Source organism: Furipterus horrens, unplaced genomic scaffold (genome assembly GCF_987537825.1).
Source record: "Furipterus horrens unplaced genomic scaffold, mFurHor1.1.pri manual_scaffold_4, whole genome shotgun sequence".
Lineage (NCBI taxonomy): Eukaryota > Metazoa > Chordata > Mammalia > Chiroptera > Furipteridae > Furipterus > Furipterus horrens.
The window spans coordinates 37,692,078-37,718,561 of NW_028327174.1; the positions used below are offsets into that span (position 1 = coordinate 37,692,078).

A 26,484-nucleotide genomic window follows, 5' to 3' on the forward strand; every position below is an offset into this window, starting at 1 on the left:
AGCACAGCTACCACAGTGATTCTTTTAATACATCTCTGCTCATAATTCTAAATCAGCTAACAGAAGTTTCTCAGATTTTTTTGGGGAGTGGGATGGGGTGTGTATTTGTGTGTCAGAAAACTCATTTGTGAGACAGGTGTTTCTCCCAAATTTTAGGATATTTTCTAGGCACATACTTGTAGTACCAAAAACTTTCTTGATAAAAAATTAGTGTACACAAATAGCTTTTGTGGACGTCTGATACAAATTAGGTTTTCTGGACTTTCTAACACTCCCTGCTTTCACCTTTTGTGATTATTATACCTTTTTCTATTTTATGTCTTTCTATAGTCTAGTAATTGTCAGCATGTCCTTTTCACCTCCATAAATATGGCCAGGATTTACTTAGTTTTTGTGAATTGTGTATGCTGGGATGACAGTAGTACAATTTTATTCATGGTTAACAATGAGGATTAAATAAAAGTAGGTTTTTTACTCTGAAATGATGTGTTCTTTTTTTTAATTTGTTTTTTTGCCTGGTTTTTGCACTATTCCCTGTGAAATGGTATATATTAACTATCTCCTTATTTAAATAGCTTCCAAAGAAGCAAGATTTTTAATCTCTTTTCATGAACTTGAAAAGTTTCATAAAATATTTCCCCAAATCTTATTATATTATGGAGAGGGGGTGGAAAAAACTGCTGTTAGGAATCAGGAAAAGTCCATTTAGTTCTAATCTGTTACTATTTAGCAGGAGGATATAGGCAACACACTGGAATTTTTTAGACCTCGTTTAATGTGAAATGTAAAATTTCTTCTATAAGGTGCTTTGGTCACTAGGATGTTATAAGCAGGTGAGAAGTTTGGCACACTTTCTCCAAAGAGGCCTTAGAGATGGGCAGTTATTTTCTTGTTAAATTTGCCTCTGTTTAAGGTTGCAGACTCAATAATTTAATTTTGTCAATATATTGAGAATAGTGTCATTATTCAGAGGCAAACTCAGTTTATGAAACTTAAATACAAAAGGAGAATGTTAATTTATTAACTTACACTGAGAAATTTCTCTGCCAGAGGATGGAATACTGAGTCCATTCTCTCCCCATGGGCAAAACAAATGATAAACCACATTATGATCAAAAAGTGTGTGGTAAACATGGAATTAGAATAAAGAGAGTTAAGTAAATTGAATTTAATGACATTATGTTGAGAATGCATGTTCTTTTCACATTGTAGAAATGGTTTGGCCAAGAAGACTGAAATAATTTAAAATGTTGGCTTAAGTGTCATTTTCCCTGGATAATACTTAGATGACCTCTGCCAGTATTTGTCTGTCTAACTTTCCTTTTAAGTTTCTGGGGTGGCTGATTAACCAGTCTTCTTTCTGATTGTTTGTATTATCTCATTAAATATGTCAACTATGTAAATTAGTATTTTATATGTATTTCAGGCTTCTGGCTTTGGAATAGTTTTCACTTATTTAGGAGACAACATATCTATATGTTTTGATCACTTATGTAATGATTCTTCTGATAACTTTTGTTATATTATTTGATTATCATAAATATTTTTTTGAGGAAGCTAGTGTTATTTTGTTCATTTTCTAAATGAGGAAATCAAGGTCCAGTGACTGTACTGGAATATTTAGCTCTAAATGTAGAATTGGGATGTCTCTAGTTATTTTTTAAGATTTTTAAAATTTATTTTTAGAGAGAGGATAATGAGGGGAGCAAGAGAAGGAGAGAAACATCTGTGTGAGAGAGAAACGTCAATCTGCTGCCTCTTGCATGGGCCCTGACCAAGGACTGAACCCTTACCCAGGCATGTTTCTTCACCGAGATTTGAATCTGCAACCTTTTCTTTGTGGGTTGATGCACAACCAACTAAGCCACACCGGTCAGGGCGAGATGTCTCTAGTTATTAAAGTTCAGTTTTTCCTGCATATTGTATGTTTTCTTATGAAAAATGGCTTGAGTTCCCTTAACAGGTACACTGAAAAAAAGTAAATATACGTTTAAGGTATTGATGCACCTCTGAACATAGAGTTATTTTTCCCTAAATTATACCTTTATAGACAGTAAAGTAAGCATTAATCAAGGCAATATAAGCCAATTGTGTTTTGTTGTTGTTGTTAATTGTAAATGTAGGAGCATGTTGCAGTTAACTATCATTTTTTGTGTATGAGATAAATAATATTTTAAAGCTCGGACTGATATTTTCCTTAAATAAATAGTCCATAAGGCTTTACATCCATTCATGTGTTTTTTTAAAAAGTGGAGGTTTTTTCAGCATTGGTATTATTTATTAAAATTTTTATTTTTTGTTTGTTTTAGTCTTTTATGCTCTAAAGAGATTTAATTCTGTCATTTCACTTCACTCTTATGACAAACATTCCTTAGAGGAAGGCATATCCCTCTGTCTTATTTTTACTTTGAGAATTGCAAGTTGTACACCATTTCAGTTTCTTTCAGCCCCACATGGTTCATTACTTTTAATGAATATAATGGTAATAGAACTTTATTTAAACTACATACTTTTTCTGGATTTGGGCCTATAAAATTTCTTGGATGTAAGGCTAAGAATTTAGTTATCTAACAGCTGCTATTAGCTGTTAGGTGTCTAACAGCTGATTTTAAATTGTTGGAAAAGAGGATATAATGACATCCAGTAGAGTTTAGAAATTTATGATATGTAGTTTGCTCAAATTGTGCTTTTGCATCCCTTTTTGTGTTGCTGGTATATGGACTTAGATATCTAGTTTTAAGAATATAATGAAATGCTAAGTTTTCTTTTAAGAGTAGTGTTTTCATCATATTGATAAAAAAGCTGGTTTGCTGCTGTTGAAAGCTGTTATGATTATGAAGTTTATAAAAGGTACTTAGATGTACCATATATACGTGTGTGTGTGTTTGTGTGTGTGTGTGTGAATATATATATATTTTCCCCTGGCTGGTTTGGCTCAGTGGATTGAGCATCGGCCTGCGAGCTAAGTGTCGCTGGTTCGATCTTCCAGTCAGGGCACATCAGAGAAGGAAAACTCTGACTCCAAAAAACCTCCGCTGCCTTGCGGCATACCTCTTCAGGGGAAAGGCTAAGGGAGTAAACCCCGACAGAAAATCCGGAGCCGGAGTCCCTAAGGCGGTTTGACGTTGTAGTCAACACCGGCAACTCCTGCGGCGCACCTGAAGCCAAGCTGTATTGACTCCGTCTTTCCCTTGGATCCTTCAGCTGCGAAGAGAGGGGGGTCTGCATGGGCAACAGCAGACCCTCCATATCACCCTGCCCAGGCTCTGTAGCTTCAGCTTCACTGGAGAGGACACTCCAGCGTCATCGTAAGATGTCGATTCAACACGGGAGGAGACAGATACCGTGTCACTCCCGAGTCGGACTGCACAGCCATTCTCGGCGGTGCAGATAGACTCTTAAGAAGCTACACCATCGTCTCTCGAGACGGACGGCTGCCGACGACATATATATATATATATATATAGAGAGAGAGAGAGAGAGAGAGAGAGGCAGGTAGATGCCGGTTAACTTTGATAGGAATATTTAAATATAGCACTTTGGGTAGTGCAGATGCTTCAAAGATAAATGTGGGCAAAATACCCCATAGGCTCTAAAGTGAACAGTGTCATTTGTGTACAGTGATACTTGTGTAAACTCTGAAAATATTATGGGGCCATTTATTTCATCTTAGGAAATGGAGTCAGTTTCTGGCAAATGAGACTTATGTTGTAATCTGCTGTCATTATGTTGCTATAAAACTTTTTTGATATTTCTTTTTGTGATTTAGATAACAGAAAAAGAGGAAATATTTTAAGTTTAAGAAACACAGTAATTAAGTCAAAAATTTTCATATACATTATAAAAATTTATAGCAAGAGTGGCATGGACAGACAAGTAAAATATTAAGAATAGTGGAATAATAGAAGAAAACTACAATTGAAAAAAGAATAGTACACATGGGAGGGAGAATAGAAAATAATCTGCACAACTTAAAGAGAATGAAAATTGTAGTAAGCTTTATATCGAAGGTTTAAAGAACGAGAGGGAAGAAGAAATACTTGTGACCTGAATTTTTCTAATATTCACATACTGTAAATAGATTTCCTTTTTCATTTGATTAACTGAAAGGACGGAAGTGGACTTTCATCTAGTTTTGTTTTCCTTTGACAGTTGGATATAGTTAAGTTTATTTGAGGACTGCTAGTTTTACTTTACTTTTTTAATTGGCATTGTTAAATTACTGTATATATGATAGCTAGCCATTCTTTATTTTTAAGCTTTTAATAATGAATAAATTTAGTTGGTATCATTTAAATGTACATTTCATTGAGAAATTTAGTTTTATTAAATTCTTCTTAAGTTTTCATCCTCCATTTTTAATTTTTGCTTTTACTATTAAGTGGTTTATTTTGTTTCTTTGTTTTGAATTTTTGTTTATTTACATACTAGAAAATACACAGGCAAGCAAAATTAAAACCTTACATGACTTTAACATTTTTTAATGCATTTTTAATCATGATGGTGTTGAGTATGAGCTTTGGAGTCAAACAGACATGAATTCTGATCATGACTTGATAATCTTCTAGCTGTGAGATTATGGACATAATAGTTAAACTTAAAATATTAAGTTCTTTATAACATGGTTGTAATTGTAAGGATCAGATTAGTTGGCACACAAATATATTTTGCATTATGTCTGGTACCAAGATACTCAGTGAGAGTTCTTTCCCCTTTACTTATTTAGCTTAATAAATCTGAGCTATTCTTTTTGATCATGTAGGAAAAAAAGATTTTAATGAAAACTGCATGATCTACATTCAGCACAAGTTCTGGGTTTATCTGATTCTGGCCGTGTTCACCATAAGTAGTTATAGTTGTTTTCCTTGTTATGAGAACTTTCAAGATTTCTTCTCTTAGCAACTGTCAAATGTAAAACACAGTATTATATTCCCATAATTTATTTATTTTATAACTGGACATTTGTACCTTTTGACACCATTTACTAATTTTCATCCACACTTCACCCTGTACCTCTGGCAACCACCAATCTGTTTTCTGTATCTATGAGTTAGATTTTTGTTGTTTTTTGATTTGTTTTATTTTGATTCTGCATGTGAAATTATGGTATTTTTCCTATTCTGTCTGACTTATTTCACTTACTATAATGCCCTCAAGACTCATTCATGTTGTCACAGATGACAAGATTTTCTTTTTTTGTTGCTTAATAATATTCCTGTGTGTATGTGTGTGTGTGTGTGTGTGTGTGTGTACACCAAATTTTCTTTACTTATTAATACATTGATGTACACTTAGGCTGTTTTTATATCTCGCCCATTGTAAATAGTGCTGCAGTGAGCATGGGGGTGCAGTTATCTTTTTAAGTTAGTGTTTTTGTTTTCTTTGGGTAAATGCCCAGAAGTAGAATTTCTGAATCATATGGTAATTCTATTTTTAAATTTTTGTGGTACCTCCAAACTGTTTTCTCTAGTGACTGCACCAATTTACGTTCCCACCAACAGTTCACGGGTTCCTTTTCGTCTATATCATTACCAACACTTTTTATTTTATTTTATTTTATTTTTGATAATAATCATTCTAATAGGTTTGAGCTTGTGTCTTCTTGTGGGTTTGATTACTATTTCCCTGGTGATTAGTGATGATGGGCACCTTTTCATGTACCTGCTTGCCATATATATGTCTTCTTTTGGAAAACGTCTGTTCAGATTCTCTGCTCAGTTTTTAATATATATATATTTTTTTCTGTTGAGTTGTACGAGATATCTATTTTATCTATCTACACACACCAATGACCAATGTTTGCTGCTGCAACAGACCTAAAATAGCAGCCTACTTTTCTATCGTTCTCTGAATTGAATAAATTGCCTTTTATTTGTGATCTGAATCAAATGAATACCCCAAAGTGGGGTATTTCTGGCACAATCTGCTTATTTAAGAGAACAGCTAATAAGCCAACTGAATGATATTTATTTAATAAACATTTAATATGTGTCATTGATCAAATTCTACCTAATCCTCTCTGTCCTATATACACACACATAGAAATCCAATTGATATTTGTTTATATATTTATTTAAGTTTATTGGGGTGACATTACTTAATCAAATCATATAGGTTTCAAGTGTCCATTTCTGGATACATGATCTGTATATTGTATTGTGTGCCCATCACCCAAAGTCAAATCATCTTCTGTCACCCTTTTACCCTTTCTTATTCCTCCACCCCCTTTCCTCTGATAACCACTATACTGTTGTCTGTGTCTATGAGTTTCAGTTTTATATATCACATAAGAATGAAATCATCTGGTTCTTAGCCTTTTCTGACAGACTTGTTTCGCTTAGCATAATATTCTTAGGGTCCATCCATGTCGTTGCAAATGGTAATGTTTCATCCTTCCTTATGGCTGGGTAGTATTCTATAATATGTATGTACCACATCTTTTTTATCCAGTTCTCTTTTGAAGGACACTTTGGTGGTCTCTATGTCCTGGCCACCATAAATAATGCTGCAATGAACATAGGGGTGCATATATCTGTGAATAAATATTTTCAAGTTTTTTGGATATTAACCCCTTGTCAGAGATATGATTTGCAATTATTTGCTCCTGTTAAATAGGTTGTCTTTTCATTTTGTTGTTGGTTTCCTTTGCAGGAGCTTTCTAGTTTGATGTAGTCTCACATGTTTGTTTTTGCTTTTGTCACCTTTGCTTTTGGTGTCCAGTTTTCATAGACCTAGGAGCCAGAAAGTGCCTCAGCATATTACTTTGCATGTCGCTTCACTTAACATTTTGGTATCTTCTTTCCCTGCCTCTTGGTAGATTGTTTAAGTAAGAGTTATAAGGAAAAACAGTCTCAGATTTTAGAAAGTAGCTTGGCTTAAATATGTTTACAATTTTGAAATATTTCTTCTGTATTCTTCAGAGTTGTTAGTCTCATTAGATAATACTCTCTGGGTTTTATTAGTTTGTTTCTCTTTATTTGTTTTCTGGATGCTGTGGGATTTTCTTTATGCTGTGATAATAAAGACTCATGATAATTTAAATAGCTTATTTTTTATTTTCCTGTTCAAAGACTTAACATTAATATGATATTTTGTGGTGACCATGCTAGCAATGGATTATGAGAACTCCACTTCTGTATGTCTCAGTTAAAAATTAATAAAGCATTTTTTTTTGTAATTTGCATAATTCTAAAAGTTGCTCATTACAATTTGATATGTATGGTGTTGCCTACATAGTCCTTACCAATGCACTATTATTTCTCAAAGAAACAAGAGGAGGTGGAGCTTTTATGTATAGAATACTCTAGAGAATAGTAAACGGGACTTTTTCCTTAGTTTCTCTTTCTGATAGGACATTGTTGCTATACAAAAATGCCATCAATTTCTGTATGCTGCTACTTTTCTGAATTCACTAATTAGGTCCAGCAGTTTTTTGGTGGAGTCTATGGGGTTTTCTGTGTACACTATCATGTCATCTGTGAATAATGACAGTTTTACTTCCTCTTTCCAAATTTGGATGTTTTTTATTTCTTCTTGTCTGATTGCTGTGGCTAGGACTACCAGTACTATGTTAAATCAGAGAGGTGAAAGCGGACATCATTGTCTTGCTCCTGATCTTAAGTGCCACACTTTTAGTTTTTGCCCATTGAATATGATGTTGGCAGTAGGTTTTTCATATATGGCCTTTATTATGTTGAGGTATGCTCCCTCTCTTCCCACTTCGCTGAGTGTTTTTTATCATAAATTGGTGATTAATTTTATCAAGTGCTTTTTCTGCAGCAATTCCACTGCTGGGAATATACCCTAAGAATCACAAAATGCCAATTCAAAAGAAGCTATGCACCCCTATGTTCATAGTAGCATTAGTTACAATAGCTAAGTGCTGGAAACAGCTTAAGTGCTGGCACATTAGTGGATGAGTAGATCAAAAAACTGTGTCACATTCACCCAATGGAATACCACGCAGCAGAAAAAAGAAGAAACTCCTGCCTTTTGTGACAGCATGGATAGAACTGGAGACTCTTATGCTAAGTGAAATAAGTCATCCGGTGAAAGACAAATATCATATAATCTCACTTATAAGAGGAATCCAATAAACAAAATAAACTAATGAGCAAAATAGAACCAGAGTCATGGAAGGAGGGAACAGACTGATAGCTGTAAGAGGGGGAGATGGGGGCCTGAATGAAAGAAGGTGAAGGGATTAGTCAACGAACATACATGAAGGACCCATGGACATGGATAATGGTATGGGGATTAACTATGGAAGTGGGAGTGGGCTGGGTGGAGCATGGCAAACGAAGAAAAATAGGACATCTGTAATAGCATAAACAAAACATCAAAAATGGAAAAAAGAGTTATTTAAAAAATAATGCTTAGAGAATAATTTAAAATAAAATGTAAGAAATTTCATCAATTATATAATTCATTTTTTTTATTAAGAAAGTGACTATTCCTGTTTTTCTTAGCTTTTTAAAGCTCTGATATATTCTTAAATCTTTAATGTAGATACCTTTGATATATCTGGAAATCCATTAAATTATATAATGCATTAAATTATAAATCAAAGGGCATTTTCTGTAGGGAACCCTCCATGGATAGAAGTAATATTTTAAAGTAAATACTGACTTTTACACTGTTTAATTCAATTAAAAAAGAAATCTGTTCATTTATTTTATATTTACTAACAAATCTTCATATTTAAGTGCAGTAGTTGGATCTTTCTCAATTCTTGCATATTCTTTGTTTTCCATAAATGAATACTTTCAATAAATAATTGATTTTCAAAAATCTCATGACTGCACATTGAATAGTAAAAATGGGTTCATACATAGACCTGAAAATAAATCAGGGTATTAGAGGATTTGAATAAGAAGACTGCTTGTGAAAGATAATCACCTGCTTCTAATGTACCTGTGAGATGAAAGAATGGTGGAAAAGGGGGGCCTAGCTCGGGTAAGAGACCGTTTGAATGAAAATTAAAAACCAAAAATATTTTCTAAGTTAAAGTTATAAAAATATTATCATTTTATTGCTGTTCTCCTCTTGAATTATTTAACTGTTAGCAGAGATTAATAGATTCCTTTGTGCATAGTTACATGCATGGATGTTTACACCTGGTTCTAGTTTAGACTTTACAGGAGTTATTTTTATGGAAACAAAACAAAGCTGACCACAGGCAAAATACTGGAAAAAAATTGCATACTATATGGAAACTTGGTGTCTTTTGCTTATGTGGTGTTCTGATGTAGTGGGCTGTTTTTTGTGTGTTTTAGAAGAGGTCCATCAATGGAAAATGATATATCCAATGAATTTGCTAATTACCATTACAAAGTTAAAGATAAAGAACTGCCATTAATTACATTTTTGATTAGCATTATAGCTGTAAAAGAGTATATGCTGACCTTTTATCCTCTAAGTCTTAGGAAATCAGTGATTTTATATTTGAAATGAAGCTAACAGTCTGTGTGCTCTTGCTTAAGAATTAAAATACAGCAGACAAACAAGATATCCAAACAGCAAATTTTGTAGATTTCTACCTCTTAAAAAATTTTGGCTGAGTTTGGTGCTGTTGGGTATACTTGATCTGAATTTAAAGATTTTGGGCATGAATATTGACACCAGTCACTTTTTAATAGACCAAAGAATAATACTATAGCAGTTTGAAAATTTAAAAATTGTATCTTCTTGGCTAGGTGGTGATATAATTATATTTTACATATTCAAATTTGTAATTTTCTATTAATCTTAACATTTTTTATATATTAAGAACACTTACATAAAACTTGTATACAATCAAAACAAAGCCATAGTTTAAAAGCCCTTAGTTTTTACACCTGAAGTAAAGAGGAACTCATATTTTTCTTTACTTCTTACCTGTTCTCATTTTGTAAACATTTTTGATCTCTGAAGTTTTTTTTTTTTATCTATAGTGTGAGGTATTAGTCTAATTTCATCTTTTTTTCAAATGCCTAATCATTTGCCCTGGCACTGTTTATAAACAAGCCCATCTCTTCTCAGTGATTTGAAATGGCATTTCATCATATGAAATCTATCTGGAAAAAGTACAGCCATTGTTAGTATGAGAACAGTTGGTGCAACATCATCGATGTAACCTGGCAACCAAGGAGAGTGGACTGGAATGTGCATGTGTGAACAATGATGACTTCACTGTACTAGTCAGTGGGGGCGGTAGAAGCCATTGAATGAGCATGTGTACTGTGTGGCCATCCATTCAAAATGACTGAGCCAGTAGAACAATGAATCTGCATCAGATTTTGTGTTACACTTGAACATTCCTCCATGGAAAATATTTGTATGATTCAGAAGGCTGTAGCTATGGGCAACTGGTGATTGGCAGCTTCATTATGACAACATGTCTGCTCATGCATCATGTCTCCTGCAGAGTTTTTTTTTTTTTTTTTTGCAAAACATCAAATCACCCAAGTGACTCAGCCCCTTTACAGCCCAGATTCGGTGGCCTGTGACTTCTGGCTTTTCCCAAAACTAAAACCACCTTTGAAAGGGAAGAGACTTCAGACCATCGCTGAGATTTGGGATAATACGATGGGGCAGCTAATGGCGATTGGGAGAACTGTGTGAGGTCCCAAGGTGCCTACTTTGAAGGGGACTGAGGTATCATTGTTCTGTATACAATGTTTCTTGTATCTTGTATCTTCTTCAATAACTGTCTCTTATTTTTCATATTACATGGCTGGATACCTTCTGGACAAACCTTGTATACTTAAGTTTCACACCATAATAGGTTTATTTCTGGACTTTTTGATCTGTTTATTGCTGCGCTACAAAACAAACAAACCATTGTTTAAATTATAAAGGTGCATCTTATGTTTTAATGTAATTTAATGCAGTGTATATTAATAAGGTTAATATGTTTTGGTATACCTTAAATTAGTATATTTTAAAAAGAGGGACTAGTATCTTCCTTATACTTTTTTTTAAAAGTATTTTTCTGTCTTTTTGCATTTTTACTTCTTTCATGTGGTGTTTAATGTCCATTTGTCTAGCTCCACTATAAAACAGCTTATTGATTCTTCTATTGGAATTATATTAGGCCTATAACACAACTAAGGGAGGTTTTGGCATCTTTATGATATTTAGTTTCCTATCTAATTACAAGGGATGTAATTACCTTTGTTCAGGTATACCTTTGAGACTTTTAGAAGTGTTTAAAGTTTTCCTCATGTTTCTTCCTAATTATTCTATCTAAATAGTTATTGTTTTTACATATCAATTCTATTTATTCTTATTCATTAAGGTTTTTTAAACAATTTATTATTTTGTTTATTTTATTTTTAGAGAGAGGGGAAAGGAGAAAGAGAGGGAGAGAAACATCACTGTGTGGTTGCCTCTCACTCGTGCCCCCAACTGGGGACCTGACGTGCAACCTAGTAATGTGCCCTGACTGGGAATTGAACCAGAGACACTTGGCTTGCAGGCCAACGCTCAATCCACTGAGCCACAGCAGCCAGGGCCTCTTATTCATTAAGTTTTTATCTTACAACTATACTGATTGTGGTTATTGTTTGACTTGGAACTGAGATAGTAAGTGTTTTTTTCTTTAGCTATTTTTATAATAAAAAATTTTTTTCTTATCTAATTGCATTGGCTCATGCCTTTAGTGCAATATTAAATGGTGTGGAGATACTAGTTATCCTAGTCTATTTTTTTTTTTTTTATTCTTGTCCTATTTTGATCATAGATGTATTAATCTAATGTCATCTTTTTTGTTCTGTTTTGTTTTGTTTCTTTGTTAATTAATGCTGCTGGCTTTAGGACTGAGGTCTATATCATGTCAAGAAAGTATTCATCAGTTCCTATTTTCTTGAGTGTTTTTTAACAAATATGGCTGTTCACTTTTACCAAAAGCATTTTCAGTCTTGGAGATAAACATACCATTTTTCCTTCAGGTCTATCAATATGGAATATTATATTAATGAATTCCCTAATAGTAAACTAGCATTATATTCCTGGAACAAATATGAGTTGTTCATTGCATAGCATGTTCTCAATATGATATTGGATTCTATTTATTAATATTTTATTTATAACTTTTACCTCATTGTTTTTATGTGATGCTATGATAATCTCTATTCTGTTTTTGTACTGTCTTTACCAGGTGTAGCTATTAATATTATGCTACTGTTATGTAAGCTAATGAAGTTTTTCTTTATTCTTAATGCCTTGGAACCATTTCAGAACATTACTATTACCCATTTTTCAAATTTTTGGTAGAAATTCTCTTGTGAAATGGTGCAGTGCTTTATCTCTGGGATAGTTGCCTGAGAACAAGGAAATAGATTTATTTTTCAATATTTTTTTAAGTTTTAAACAGATCAACTTTTATAAACTATTATTTCTGTGGTATATTGACCTTTTTTCCCCTAGATTTTCAAATTTATTTACTAAGAATTCTGTAGAGTTTTATGATTAAAATTTTTTTCTTCTGTTTTAATTATTATGTTCTCTTTGTCATTTAATTTGTATTTTAGTACATTTGCTCTTTTATTGTTAATAAGTTAACTACTGTTTTGTTTACTTTTTTAGAAATTCAATTTTGATTTATTAGGTCTGTTTTTTAAACTTACTTGATATCTATGTTATCTATTATTTTTATCTATTATTATCTATTATTTTGTTTTTGTTTAGTTTATGAGCTGAGAATTTAAATCATCTATTTTTTAAAAATTAAAGTGTTCAAGGCTGTATATATATTTTCTAAACACTGCTTTAAATGTGTTCCATAGATTGATATGTAATGTTTTAATATCATTATTTATTTAAAAAATTATAATATATTGACAGGGGGAACTTAAAATTGTGGTTGGATAGGTAATGGAGTAGGTGAAAAGAGTCCTAAAAAGGCTTTTTTTGAATATTGTCAAATGAAAAGATATTAAGTGACAATTTGCATTTATTGAATGTTTATCATGTACCTGTCTGGTATGGCCAGACTGTTTATTTAAATTATCAAATTTAGGCTACATTACATCATTTTGAAATACATATTATTTCTCCATTTTCAGAAGAGGAATCAGTGGTTTAGATGGGTTTGTGTAATTTGTCCAAGGTTGCATAATATGTAAGTTGCTGTTGTGGAAATTTAAAATCACTTCTGACTACAGCTGTGGCTTTTCCTTGAGCAGTCATATTGTGAGGTCACAGAGGTATTTGACAGTTTGTCATAATCAGTAACTGTCAGTAGCACAGTGTGACTGGTATAAAGTCAGCCCTTAGTGCTATCATTCTGGCTTGGACAAATAGTTCACTGAGATACTATTAACTACAATGGAAAACATGAAGCAAAGTAGGTTTACATAAGATGATGGGTAAGTTTGATGTACCTACTTGACAGCGGAATGGCACTGTCTGGTAGTTCTACCTTTATATATGGATCTAGAGGTCTGCAGTGTGGTCAGTGCTCAAGATACGAATTTAGGTATCATTAGTTTGTAGGTGACAATTAAAAAAATGGATTTTGAAAGTGGTAAGAATAATGTGAATATTGAGATCAGAGCATGAAGGAAACAGTGGATCTTAAGACTGAGTGGAGAAAGAGCCTAAGAAGAAAACAAGAAAACGTAGTCAAAATATTAGGGGGAAATCTAGGATATAGTGGTTCTCAGTCTCCAAGGGAAATTGCAAAGCAAAGGAAGGGTCATTAGTATTAGTGCTCTGGAAGACTAAAGAAAGATAAAATAAGAAGTTCATTTGATTTATTAGCAAATGAAAAAGTCTTAACTTGATGAGTTCAGTGGAGCGACCAGGGTTGGGTGAAGAAGAAAATTGGCAGGACTCATCTGATTATAAAACAAAGAGATGTGAAGGAAAAGTGTGACAGGTGGCAGTAGCTAGTGGAAGGTGAGAGGCTGAGGGTGCCTCTCTTGCCCTCTTCCTACTTTCCTGCCTCAGCCTCTCCCTTTCCCTTCCTTTATTTAACTCTTTACTTCATTTCTCCCTCTATTTATTCTACCACTTTCTCCTTCTTTTTCTAATATGGTATACTTAAACATTTACTGTTATAGATTGAGAATTCAATTTGGGTCAGCATGACATGTCTTAGATTTTGGCTATAAATATGAAAACAAAGAGATTTTAAAATGTTCAGGTGTTAGATCAGAATGATTTTTTTGAGTTTCCTGAATCTAGGATCATAGTCATACATGTCTTTTATGCCTAGAAGTAAACATAAATTTCTAACAAAATTTAATCTTGAAATAATAATGAAACTGGTATCAGCACAGTGCTAAAAGAGTTACATATTTTTATCTATTTGTACCTCTTAGATAAATCTTTGCTAATTCTACAGATGAGGAAACTGAGGGAAGTCAACTTGCCACTTGCTCTATACCTGGTATGGCAATTACGTTCCAGAGCCTGTGGTCTTGATAACAGGGCTGTATTCCTTCTAACTGTACTACACTACTGATTTCATACCTTTAAAATTAATTAGTAATATTTTTGTTATAAATTATTTAAAATTAGAAAAAATATTTTGACATTTTAGAGAAATGGTTAGCATTATGGGAATAGTGAAAATTAGAAGAAAGTGGTTTGGGAAAAAGATATGTCAAGTACAAATATGACTTGAAATTCTAGTTTTCTGTATTTTAGTTAAAATAGTGAAATGCTTATGGGAGAATCTAGAATACCTTACTGAGTATGGAACATACTATTTTAAAAACACAATATTGCTATAAAAGTGTATGCAAGATAACAAAATGATCCTACAGAATACCAATCAGAAATTGGTGTATTTTTAAATTTATTAATACCTAATGACTATATAAATATTTTTCTTCAGGCAAAATGCAATTTCCATTGTGAGCTGCCTTCCAGAGTTTCTGGTAGAACTTCGCTGACATTGCCACTGATGCCAGTGTGGAATAAAGGTCTTTATAATTTAGAAAGTCAAAACATATAAATGGATTACTGCTAAAAATAACTTACTCTTAAACTTTAAAACACATGGTACAGATAAATATATTTGAATGTTTAGAAAGAACCTTTGAAAGTAAAGTAATATAAATAGTATCTGTTTATTTTGCCTTCCTCTGTTGGCTTTCCTTTTGTGACTTCTGTATTTGAACTCTAATCACAATCTAGTGTTTTGTTGCAAAACTAATTACAGAATTGTATTTCAACAGTTTTTCTAAAAAAATTCAGCAAACATTGATTTTAATGTGAAAAATCTTTTGTTGTTGGAAAAGAAGTTAACAGAGAGACAGTTGGTATTAATTATTTTAAAGTAATTCTTTTTCCCCTTAGCTCACTTTGTTGTAATAAATAATTGATTTGACTTGACTACTGGATTCATGAGGTCATTGAGTATGTAAATGCTTGTCTTGCTCACCGCTGTCTGCTCAGTGCCTAGTTAGTGCCTGTCTGTGTCTGGCATTAGTAGGTACGCTAGTGCTTTTTGTTAACTAACTTGATAGATAGGTAATATGTTTAAATACTTTCTCTGAGTTGGAAATGTATTTCTTATGGTAATGTGTTATATGTAAACACTAAGACATTATTAAATTGTTTTGTTTGCCTGGATCTCATGCGGAAATATCATGTTAAATTAAGAAACACTACTTTTAGATTTCAGGTAATGGTCCTTCAAGAATAGCCATAGCCTCCTCATTTTCAGTCATTTTACTTTTACTTCCTTTACCTTTTCATCTCTTCCTCTCTTTGCTCTCTTTCTTTCCTTTAACCTGTTCTCTATTTTCTCTCTAGTCATCATTTTGTTTGTTTGATTTCCTTTAGTATCTGGAGTCCATCTTTCTCCAGCTTCTCCCGCGATTGTGCTGGACCATGGCCACTCTTCTCCTTCAGTCGGCTGCCTCTCTTCTGAGCCCAGCGCTTCGTCACCAGAGATTACACATGCAGACAATGATATCACCAGTCACACTGTTCCTAAAACACAGGTACAGACAATCATATTTGTATAGGAAATTTGCATGCTTAAAATAAAAACTGCATACTGATTTAATGGAAGCTTTGAAGATTTTCTGATTTGTTTTTTTAATTTTCTGAAAAAATATTTCTGTAGATATTCTAACTTCGAGGCTAATATCTAGAATTTAAAAAACTGAATAATATGTTTGTTAATTACCAAAATATGGTTTGAGTATTTCATTTATTAAAATTGACTTAGTTTTGCATTTCAGATCTTCAAATTAAAAAGGGAAAATAATTATAAAAAAAGAATAACTACTTCTCTTTTCAGGGATGCTTATTATATGTTTCCAGGTATAAGAGTGTTCTTTGCAATTTTAGAGTAAAATCAAAAAGGTAACAGTCCTACGGTTAATTCATTCAATATTTATTGATCCAGGCATTGTGCTAGATGTTGGATTTAGTCCAGACTTCCCAAACGCTATACACAATTGAGTCACCTTTAATCTACTAGAAAGTGATCATTAATTAAAGGTTATTGATAAATTTCAAATTCTCCTGTACAATTTAAAATATAAGCAAATTCTGGGTGTGTGTGTAAATTTAAGAACTATCGAGTATCAGATGTGTCAATACTATACACTTTCAAGCATAAGAAAAGTTATAAGTTTTCAGTGCTTTGTTTGCAGAATAATAAATGCTACTTTAAACTCTAAAGTTTAGAGGAAATTTTGTGTCTTACTGCAAAGATCAGGTTGTTGTAACAGTTTGAGGTCTTCTGTTGATTAACTTAAAGGGTGAAATAATTTCGGAACCCTTGCTACAACTTAATTTCCAAATGTGGTTTCTAGTGCCCTTTGGATGTTTTCATTATTGGTAAAGTGTAAACTTTTCCCTCTTGTATATATTTTTTTTTAATGTGGTTTAGATTCAGCAATCAACACACACTGATCTGGATATCTCACTTTTTCCATTGGGTTTAACTGATGAGAAAAGTAATGGAACAATTGCTCTTGTGGACGACTCTGAGGATCCTGGAGCCAATGTATCAAACATACAGCTTCAGCAGAAAATTTCAAGTCTGGAGAGTAAACTCAAAGTTTCTGAAGAAGAAAAACAGAGAATTAAAAAGGTATATTTACATTTTCTTAAAAAAATAAATGTTTGAATTGGACATTCTGGAAATTTGATATAATCCTAATCGCTGATTACAAACTCATCAGTGAGTGGAAGAAGAACTGTCCTTGATAGCCTGTAGTTTAAATCAGTCATTTGAGTTTATCACTTAGAAGGCTTTGATAAGTAATCTCTGGTCTTAAATATGTACTTTTAAAGAGATGAATGTCTTCTACTAGATATTTTCTCTAACTAATACTCTTTTTCTGGTTTGTTTTGATTTACCTTGAAAGTAGGTAGTATTGTGTTTGTTATATAGTTTAGAAGATTTATAACAGTTTATCCCCAGCTATTTACTTACACCAAGCTTGCTCCTATGTGAAGTCAGGTGTCATGGGACATTTGACAAGAGTACTTAGATGTACAGCTATTTTAGTAAATTATTTATTTATGTTACCATTTCTCTTTTCTACAAGTTTATCTATATAAACACCATAGCAAATTTATAGAAAGTATATGTTGGGATAGATTGTGTTGATTGCACTTATCTTAGATGCTTTTATTTGTTTATTAGCATGAATAATTTTAGTGTTAGAAGCATACAATCTATAATAATATTGAACTTCCTGTGGTTTTTTTTTCTTAAGAAACGTTTTCTGGTATGTTCATTGAAAAACCTAATATATTCCATGCCATTACATACTACATAATTTGTGGTTGAATTTCTTTTTCAGGATGTGGAATTGTTGATAGAAAAGCATAGTGTCTTGGAAAAAGATTTCCTTAAAGAAAAAGAGCAAGAGGCCATTTCTTTTCAAGATAGATACAAAGAACTTCAGGTAAACCAAGTGTGTTTGCAACTTAATATGTAGGCCTTTTCATGATGTATGTTATAATATTTTTAGAAGTGTTCAATAAATACTTTTCGAAAGAATAATCAGTATGTAAAATATTGACCAACATGGATGAAATTAATGATGAATGTCATTGTGAAAAGTATGACTCTGTGTGAAGCTGTGAGAATTAGTTGTTTGAGACTCAGTTTGGTAAAAAATATTTTGCTCTGATGGATAAAATTTGGAATTTGGATATTCTTATTTTTCTTATTTGTAATTATTTTTAAAAAGAATTTTGAATCCTATAAACCCCAAATTGAGATATTTAACATTTTTTATATATAGTAATCAGTGCCTCCTCTTCTTTGCCTCCTCAGATTTCCTTAATAAACTTGTTTTTTTCCTGTTCTTCCCCATCTCAGTAAATGGCAACTCTTTCCATTTGCTAAGGCTGAAAACTGCATGTATCCTTTTTTGTACTTACTTCATGTCTGTTCCTTCAGTAAAACCCATTGGCTCTACTTCAAAATATCCAGGTTTTGACTGTCATTATTGTCACTGCTACCAACCTATTCTAGGCCATCCTTATTTCTCCCTTGGAGTATGAAAGTATCTTCTAACTAATCTTTATGCTTCTGTCGTTGTCTGCTTATAGACCCTTCTCCACCTTGCAGCCACTGTGATCTCTTTCATACTTAAAGTTGACTGTCATTTCTCTGCTTTGAAACCTTTAGTGGATTCTCATCTCACCCAAACTAAAAGTCAAGTGAGTCCTCAAATGGTTTGCAGTGCTCCATGTTCTCCTTTTTCCCTGTCTTTTCCCCGCCTCTTTCTCCTCATTTTGCTTTATCCCTATATCTGAAACACTCTTCTTTTAATTTCCTGCATTTTTTCTTTTTATGTATCATCCAGGTCTCCATGCAGGTTGCAAGCACCTTATCAGAAACCTTTCCACACAATGCTGGTGTCTCCTACCAGCCTTTCCATACTTGGCTTTTTTCCCCTCCTTAGCACTTTTCCATCTGACCATCTTGTTTACTTGCCTAGGTTATTTTAATAGTCTCCTAACTAGTCTTCTAGCTTCTACTCTTGCTCTTCTCCTTAATGAGTCTTTATTTCAATAGGTAGAATAGTGTTTTTAAAAATGTAAGTCAAATCATTTCCCAGCCTCAATTCTCATTCTCCTTCCAGTGTAAATCTTCTGGTTTCTTCATCTTCTCCAGTTTATCCCCAGCTATTTACTTACACCAAACTTCATAATAAGGTCCAGGTGAATGTGTGAGTCTATCTTGGAGGGCATTCCTTGGCTGGTGGAGTGGTGAGTGGAGGGAAATGGTTTATGATTTAGTCACAGTCTCTCTGCCTGGAATGCCTTACCTCCAGATATTTATATAGCTCTGTTAAAAATTAGGCGAAACATGAAAATAAGGGAAAGGCTGAGCAGTGTGTTCTTTCAGTGTCTATGGGAACATCATTTAATAGACCTGTCCAAGGATTGTTTAGGAGAATGTACTTTATTTGACCCATGGTGTATTAATATTATATGCTAGTTATTTGCTTCCCAGAGACAATGCAATTTTTGTTTGTTAGACAAGATAATTCCATAGGAGGACAATCACCAGTTTTTTCTCTAGCACTTTCTTATCTAACAATCCATTATTTAAATTATATAGATATATGTATAAGTGTATATATCTTCAAATGCACTTTGAACCTGTCTTAACTTCTGATTTATTTAGTCTTAACATAAATGATTTATTTATTAATACATGAGTAGAAGAAATCTTTGATGTATGTATCTTCAATTTATATTTATATGAGTCACATTTTAACTTCTTGAAAATTATATTTTAAGAAGTACCTGTTTTCCAAAGAGGATTTTAGCTTCTATGTTTAAAAAGTCAAAAAGTGAAAATAGTGCTCAGTGTTTGTTTTGATATGATAAATGGTTTTTAATTATATCCTACACATTTTGGGTATTGTGTGTTAAATATTGTATTTTAACAGGCCCCCTCTGACATTGCGTTGGTCGGGGAAAGGTGGATATGACTTGGTTAATGTCAGGTGTGGGGTGACATTGCAGATTTCCCACTCAACTGCCTGCCTTTGGTGCCCTTTGCAGAACGAGTGTCTCCTTACTTCTGAGGGAAAGTGGAATTTCAGCCCCCCTATAGGCCTTGCCTTGGAGGGAGAGAGGTACTGTGTAGCTGTCTCCCATGTGCCTGTACTAACCATGGAGCCAGGAGGCCTTGTTACTTGTGAGAGTTCTGGCTCCCCGCTCAGTTTCTCCTGACACAGGAAAGGTGGGGGAGATGGAGCCTTCTTACCTCTGGGTGAGGATTCAAGTCCTAAAAATGCATCCAAACCCCATGATTTTCTCTGTTGCCACCTCAGGGGTCAGCCAGGGTAGCAGTTTATAGCTGGGTGAGGGTGGAAGTCTAGGCTCAGCACACCGCCTTTGCTCACAGAGCAGGAGGTAGGTTCACATTTTTCCCATGGGGTATGGTTATTATCTAAGTTTCCTGTTTTGCCCCCTTCATGGGCCTGTCGCTGGGGAGGGATGGCATTTCTTGGGAATTTTTTTTTGTTTGTGCCCTTTGGCATTTCCTGGTTGCTGGCCATCTTATTATATGAGGATAAAAGAAAATTCACAGTTCTGCATCAGGGGACTCTTGTGGTTCTGAGCGCCTGGCCCAGCTTCTTTCAAAATGTCTACTGTTCATGAAATTCTGTGCAAGCTCAGCTTGGAGGGTGATCACTCGACACCCCCAAATGCATATGGGTCAGTCAAAGCCTACACCAACTTTGATGCTGAGCGGGATGCTTTGAACATCAAAATGGCCATCAAGACCAAAGGTGTGGATGAGGTCACCATCGTCAACATTCTGACCAACTGCAGCAATGAGCAGAGGCAGGATATTGCCTCCACCTACCAGAGAAAGACCAAAAAGGATCTTGCGTCAGCATTGAAGTCAGCCTTGTCCGGCCACCTGGAGACAGTAATTCTGGGCCTGTTGAAAATACCTGCTCAGTATGACGTTTCCGAGCTGAAGGCCTCCATGAAGGGGCTGGGGACTGATGAGGACTCTGTCATCGAGATCATCTGCTCCAGGACCAACCAGGAGCAGCAGGAAATTAACAGAGTCTACAAGGAGATGTACAAGACTGACCTGGAGAAGGACATTATTTCTGACACATCTGGCGACTTCCGCAAGCCGATGGTTGCCCTTGCGAAGGGTAGAAGAGCAGAAGATGGCTCTGTCATTGATTATGAGCTGATTGACCAAGATGCCCGGGATCTCTATGATGCTGGAGTGAAGAGGAAAGGAACTGATGTTCCCAAGTGGATCAGCATCATGACCGAGCGGAGCGTGTGTCACCTCCAGAAAGTATTTGAAAGGTACAAGAGCTACAGCCCTTATGACATGCTGGAGAGCATCAAGAAGGAAGTCAAGGGAGATCTGGAAAATGCTTTCCTGAACCTGGTCCAGGGCATCCAGAACAAGCCCCTGTATTTTGCTGACCGACTGTATGACTCCATGAAGGGCAAGGGGACACGCGACAAGGTCTTGATCAGAATCATGATCTCCCGCAGTGAAGTGGACATGTTGAAAATCAGGTCTGAATTCAAGAAAAAGTACGGCAAGTCCCTGTACTATTACATCCAGCAAGACACGAAGGGTGACTACCAGAAAGCGCTGCTATACCTGTGTGGTGGGGATGACTGAGGCCAAGGCGGCTCAAGCGTCCAGGAGAGGTGCTCCTGTGCTTCCAGCTAATGATTCTAGAAAATCACCTTGCAACTAATAGCCACCTTTGCCCATCCCCATGAGGAAGGTGTCAGCATTGCCCCTGCCCCGACCTTATTTCAGTTGCCCAAGCGTCGCCTGGCTTTCCCGTTTAGTCTCTCCTTTTAGCCAAAGAAATGAACATTCCACAGAGTTGGAAGTGAAATCTATGATGTGAAACACTTTGCCTCTTGTGTACTGTGTCGTAAACAAATGAATAAACTTAATTTTTACTTTAGAACCAAAAAAAAAAAAAAAAAAAAAGAAAATTCACAGAACGTACTGCCCTGTCCTTCCTTGGGTCCTCAGGATCCTAGGTAATCTTCCTTTCTACCACCTTCTAGAATCTTCTTTGTTTTATTTAAAACCAATGTATATATTGATAAACACAGAGAGGACTACATCCACTTCACCTTAGTCTGGAAGTGGAATAGCAAGGAACATTTAAAATTTTAAATAATCTTTTTTGTACTTACAGCAGAAAATTGGTTTCAGTCTTAATATATATTAATTTAAGGCAAATATTTTGAGTAATAACACAGTTAGAGTAATTAATTCAAGGAGTCATTTGATAGATAGAAGAGGGGTAAATAAAAATATGGATAACTTACATTGGGAAATACTCCATCAGTCTCCATATTTGCTTTATATTTACCTAGTTTGTGTAGACATAGGTATGTGTGTTGGACTTTCTGAAAATACATTTTCAATAAAAATACTTAAATTGATTCAACAGTAATTTAGAAAATCTTGGGTTTCACTATTTGACCTCCTTTCTGTATTGCATTTCTTCCTGGGGATATAGCCTTTTTTTTCAAACTGGTACAAATTTCTATCTGATAATTTCTTAGGGATGAATATGATTAAATTTGTGAATGTCAAAGGAAGCCACTGTATGCTAATATATAGGATAAAATATTTAAAAAGTGAGTTTTTTAAATAGTAAATGTATATTAATTTTTTTGCTTGAATTAATAGTTTGCCAGTCATTCCTCAGATATTTGAAAGTAAATATATATTTTCTTCAGAGTATGGCAATCCATATATATTTTTAAGTATATTTTATTGGTTAGGTTCTTACAGTGGTTCCAATTTTTTCCCCCTTTGCTCCCCTCTACCCAGTACCTCCCTTTTCTCCAGCAATCCCACCCCACTTAGTTCATGTCTATGGGTCATGCATATAAGTTCGTTGGCTTCACCCTTTCCTATATTATTCTTAACATCCCCCTGTCTATTTTGTACCAAACAATTGCTTCTTAATCCCTGCACTATTTCCCAATTTCTTCCCTTACCCCTCCCAGCTGATAACTCTCCAAATGATCCCCATACCTATGATTCTGTCCCTATTCTGGTTTGCTTAGTTGGATTTTTTTTTTTTTTAATTCAGTTGTTGATAGTTGTTAGTCTGTTGTCATTTTAGTGTTCATAGTTTTGATCTTTTTCTTAAGTAAGTCCCTTTGACATTTCATATAATAATAGCTTGGTGATGATGAACTCTTTTAGCTTTACCTTGTGTGGGAAGCACTTCATCTGCCCTTCCATTCCAAATGATAGCTTTGCTGGATAGAGTAGGTTGCTTTTCATCACATTGAATACTTCTTGCTAGTCTCTTCTTGCTTGCAAAGTGTCTTTTGAGAAATCAGCTGATAGTCATATAGGCACCCCTTTGTAAGCAACTCTCTGCTTCTCTCTTGCGGCTTTTAGGATTCTCTCTTTATCTTTCACTTTTGGCGTTTTAATCATGATGTGTCTTGGTGTGATCCCCTCTGGGTCCAGCTTGCCAGGGACTCTCCGTGCTTCCTGGACTTGTATGTCTATTTCCTTTGCAACATTTGGAAAGTTTTCCTCCATTGTTTTTTCACATGAGTTTTCAATTTCTTGCTCTTCCTCTTCTCCTTCTGGCACCCCTATGATTCAGATGTTGGCACGTTTAAAGTTGTCCCAGAGGTTCCTACACCTCTCCTCACTTTTTTAAATTCTTGTTTCCTCATTCTATATTGGTTGACTGTTTTTGTCTTTTTTATGTTCTAAGTCATTGACTTGAACCCTGGTTTTCTTCCCTTCACCATTGGTTTTGTGTGGATTTTCCTTCGTTTCACTTAGCATAGCCTTCACCTCTTCTCTTATGCGTTTGCCATGCTCTAGTATATCTGTCAAGCCATGAACATCTTTATCACCAGTGTTTGGAATTCTGCATTTGTTAGGTTGGCTATCTTCTCGTCTGTCACTTAATTCTCCCACTGGAACCTTGATCTGTTCCCTCTTTTGGGCCATACTTTTCTGTGTTCTCATCTTGACAGGCTCCTGTGTTTGTTTGCCTCTGTGTCTTAGGTAGAGCTGTCATTCCTGTTACATTGTAAGGGGCGGAGCCTTAGGGATTCATCAGTACAGAGCGACCTGTTTCACCACATTGTGGCGCTGTATGTGGGGGGGGGGGGGGGTCCGAGAGGGAACAATGCTGCCTGCCCAGCACTCACCCTTCTTCCAGGCACCTCTTCCACTTCTGTATGGGACTGGCGCCCCTCTGGCTGTTGTTCCCAGAGTGGGTGGGTCTGCAGACGTTCTAGTTCCGTGGGGACCCTTTAAACAAGCGGCCTCTGCTGAGAGACGGACAATTTCTGCCTCTGTCCCAACCCCCACTGGTCTGCACAGTCAGAAGCAATAAGGCTTGATTTTCCCCGGTGCTGGGACCGTGAGGTGTGCGGTCTGGTGAGTATCTGGTGAACGCTCCTTAGGTGTCCCTCCTGATTTTTTAAAACGTGTAACTGCTTTCCACTGGCCTGCCTCTGCTGCTGCTCCTGCCCCCACTACCACGTCCCCTCGCTCCGGCTCCATCCCTCCTACCTGTCTGGATGAGTATTTCTTCTTTATATCTTTATTTGCTGGACTTCCATGCAGTTTGATTTTCTGGAACTTATGATTGTTTATAGTTTTAAGGTTGTTGTATTCCTTCTTAGTTGTAGAGGAAGATGCAGCATGTCTGTCTACGCGTCCATCTTGGCCGGAAGTAGCCATATTTTTTTAATATTAAGGCATAGAGGTCTTCTAAGTATTTTTGGAACTTAACACACTAGGAAAAGCATTTTGCTATCTATGATATGAGGGGGTAATATATTAGTGTATGCCTGTCTATGGTATCCTAAATAAAGCAAAAGAGTTAGTAATGCAAAAAAGATAGTACTGACAAGACTAAAGTAGCTGAGAAGACTTTCTCCTTAAATAATATTTGTATGCTTATTTATTTATAAGAATATGTTTATTGTGTAAAATGCAGACAATAAAGAAAAAAAAAATCTATGCCTGTTTACCAACATGAAAAATCCAAGTGTTTTCATGAGATCTGAAAATATAGGGCTTGAATTTTTAATGTTATAAATTAATTACTTTTACTTAGGCTAGTGTTGGGTGTGCCTTTGTCTAGATTTTATTCTGACTAGAGAAAGAGTAATTGATAAATGGAATATTTGTGAAATCTTTAAACAAAGTTTTTCTTAAAACAACATTAACTATTATAGGGAATTCTAACAGTGTTGTTTTATGATATGGTCTAATTAGCAGGATAGGTGGAGGTTTGGGAATGTGCCCATAACAGGAGGAAATAACGAATACTGTGAACTCTGCAGTACAATGGGGGTGTGCACACCTCTCCTTTCCTGTTCTGTCCAGGGCGTATGGGCTAACCAGAGGGAAAAAAGTGAGTCATGTGTATTTGTTAGAGGAAGCTATTTAAAGGATTTTTCATAAAACTTGTATAGAGAGCTCATCTTAGTACAACTTGGATTCCCATCTCTTTTGTCTTCTTTGACTCCCATAGCAAGTCCATCTCACCTGTGATGAGCTCTGAACAAACTTGGCAGCTTATCAAAATGTGCATCTCATAATCTTACCACATTTTAAAAAATTCGGTTAACAGACACAGCTTATTGTTAAACTATCATATCTAATAGTTGTCAGTAGGGGTACCTCAGGCTAGCTTTGGGAGTTTTCTGCATGAATATTTTAAAGACTGGGCCAATTCTTCCAAATGCTGTTTCCTATTGAAATGCTTCTTGGTCATAGTATGTTGATTTTCTGTTTGAGAATTTAATTTTTAAAAAGTTAATTGACAATACGGTGTTTCAGAGGACCTTAAATTGCCTTTATGAATGGAATTGTACTGTTTCAATTACTGCCTATGTTCTGATATTGATTTCACAGGTTACATTATTCATATGTGAGTAGATACTATTTTTAATATATTTGTGTACTGTTTCAAAGTAAATACTAGTCAAATGTGCACAGTTGATCACTTAACCAGAGGTTACTGGTTGGTGAGTTATTAACTAGGTTACCATGGGTAACTCAAAATATAGTTGCTGTCTTTAGAAGTAGAGAATGCTGAAGGAAATACAAAATAAGTGTGGCTTGAAGACATCCTCTTCTGAAGAAGAGAAATAAATGAAAGAAAATAAAGATCTTATGTCTTGATTGTTCTCATATGCCTTTCATTTAATAATATATTTTAGACTTGATAAGATATTGGGAAATGGATAAATTTCAGTTGTTAGGAAACCTGTCTTCTTCACAACCCCTATTAGAGGAGAGTCATGGGGGGACTTCTGGTGAGATACAAGCAAGTATTTTATTTCTTATTCCAAAATGAATTGAATCATCAAATGCAGTTTCTATACTGATATTTGGAAAACCTCTTTGTCAAACCGTATTAGAACTGTAAACATTGAAATGACAGTTTTACATATTCAAAACCAACTGGTAGAATTTTTTATATAAAAAGAGCAACATTTTGAAGTTATTTTATTTAATTTCAGTTGTATATTCCTTAAATAAAACTTTAG

General features: G+C 34.8%; 1 protein-coding gene and 1 pseudogene across 2 annotated transcripts in view; both read left to right on the top strand.

Moving 5' to 3' along the window:
• The window catches only part of CCDC91 (coiled-coil domain containing 91), a 458,769-nt gene that overhangs the window by 238,866 nt on the left and 193,419 nt on the right, over nt 1-26,484 (top strand). For both annotated transcript variants that reach the window (XM_090275502.1, XM_090275501.1), the window contains 3 exons: nt 15,778-15,938; nt 16,838-17,041; nt 17,760-17,864. In XM_090275502.1, the coding sequence (XP_090131628.1) occupies nt 15,778-15,938; nt 16,838-17,041; nt 17,760-17,864 (470 nt within the window). The remainder of the gene's footprint in view (nt 1-15,777; nt 15,939-16,837; nt 17,042-17,759; nt 17,865-26,484) is intronic.
• LOC150011538 (annexin A2 pseudogene) lies at nt 20,532-21,783 on the top strand (annotated as a pseudogene).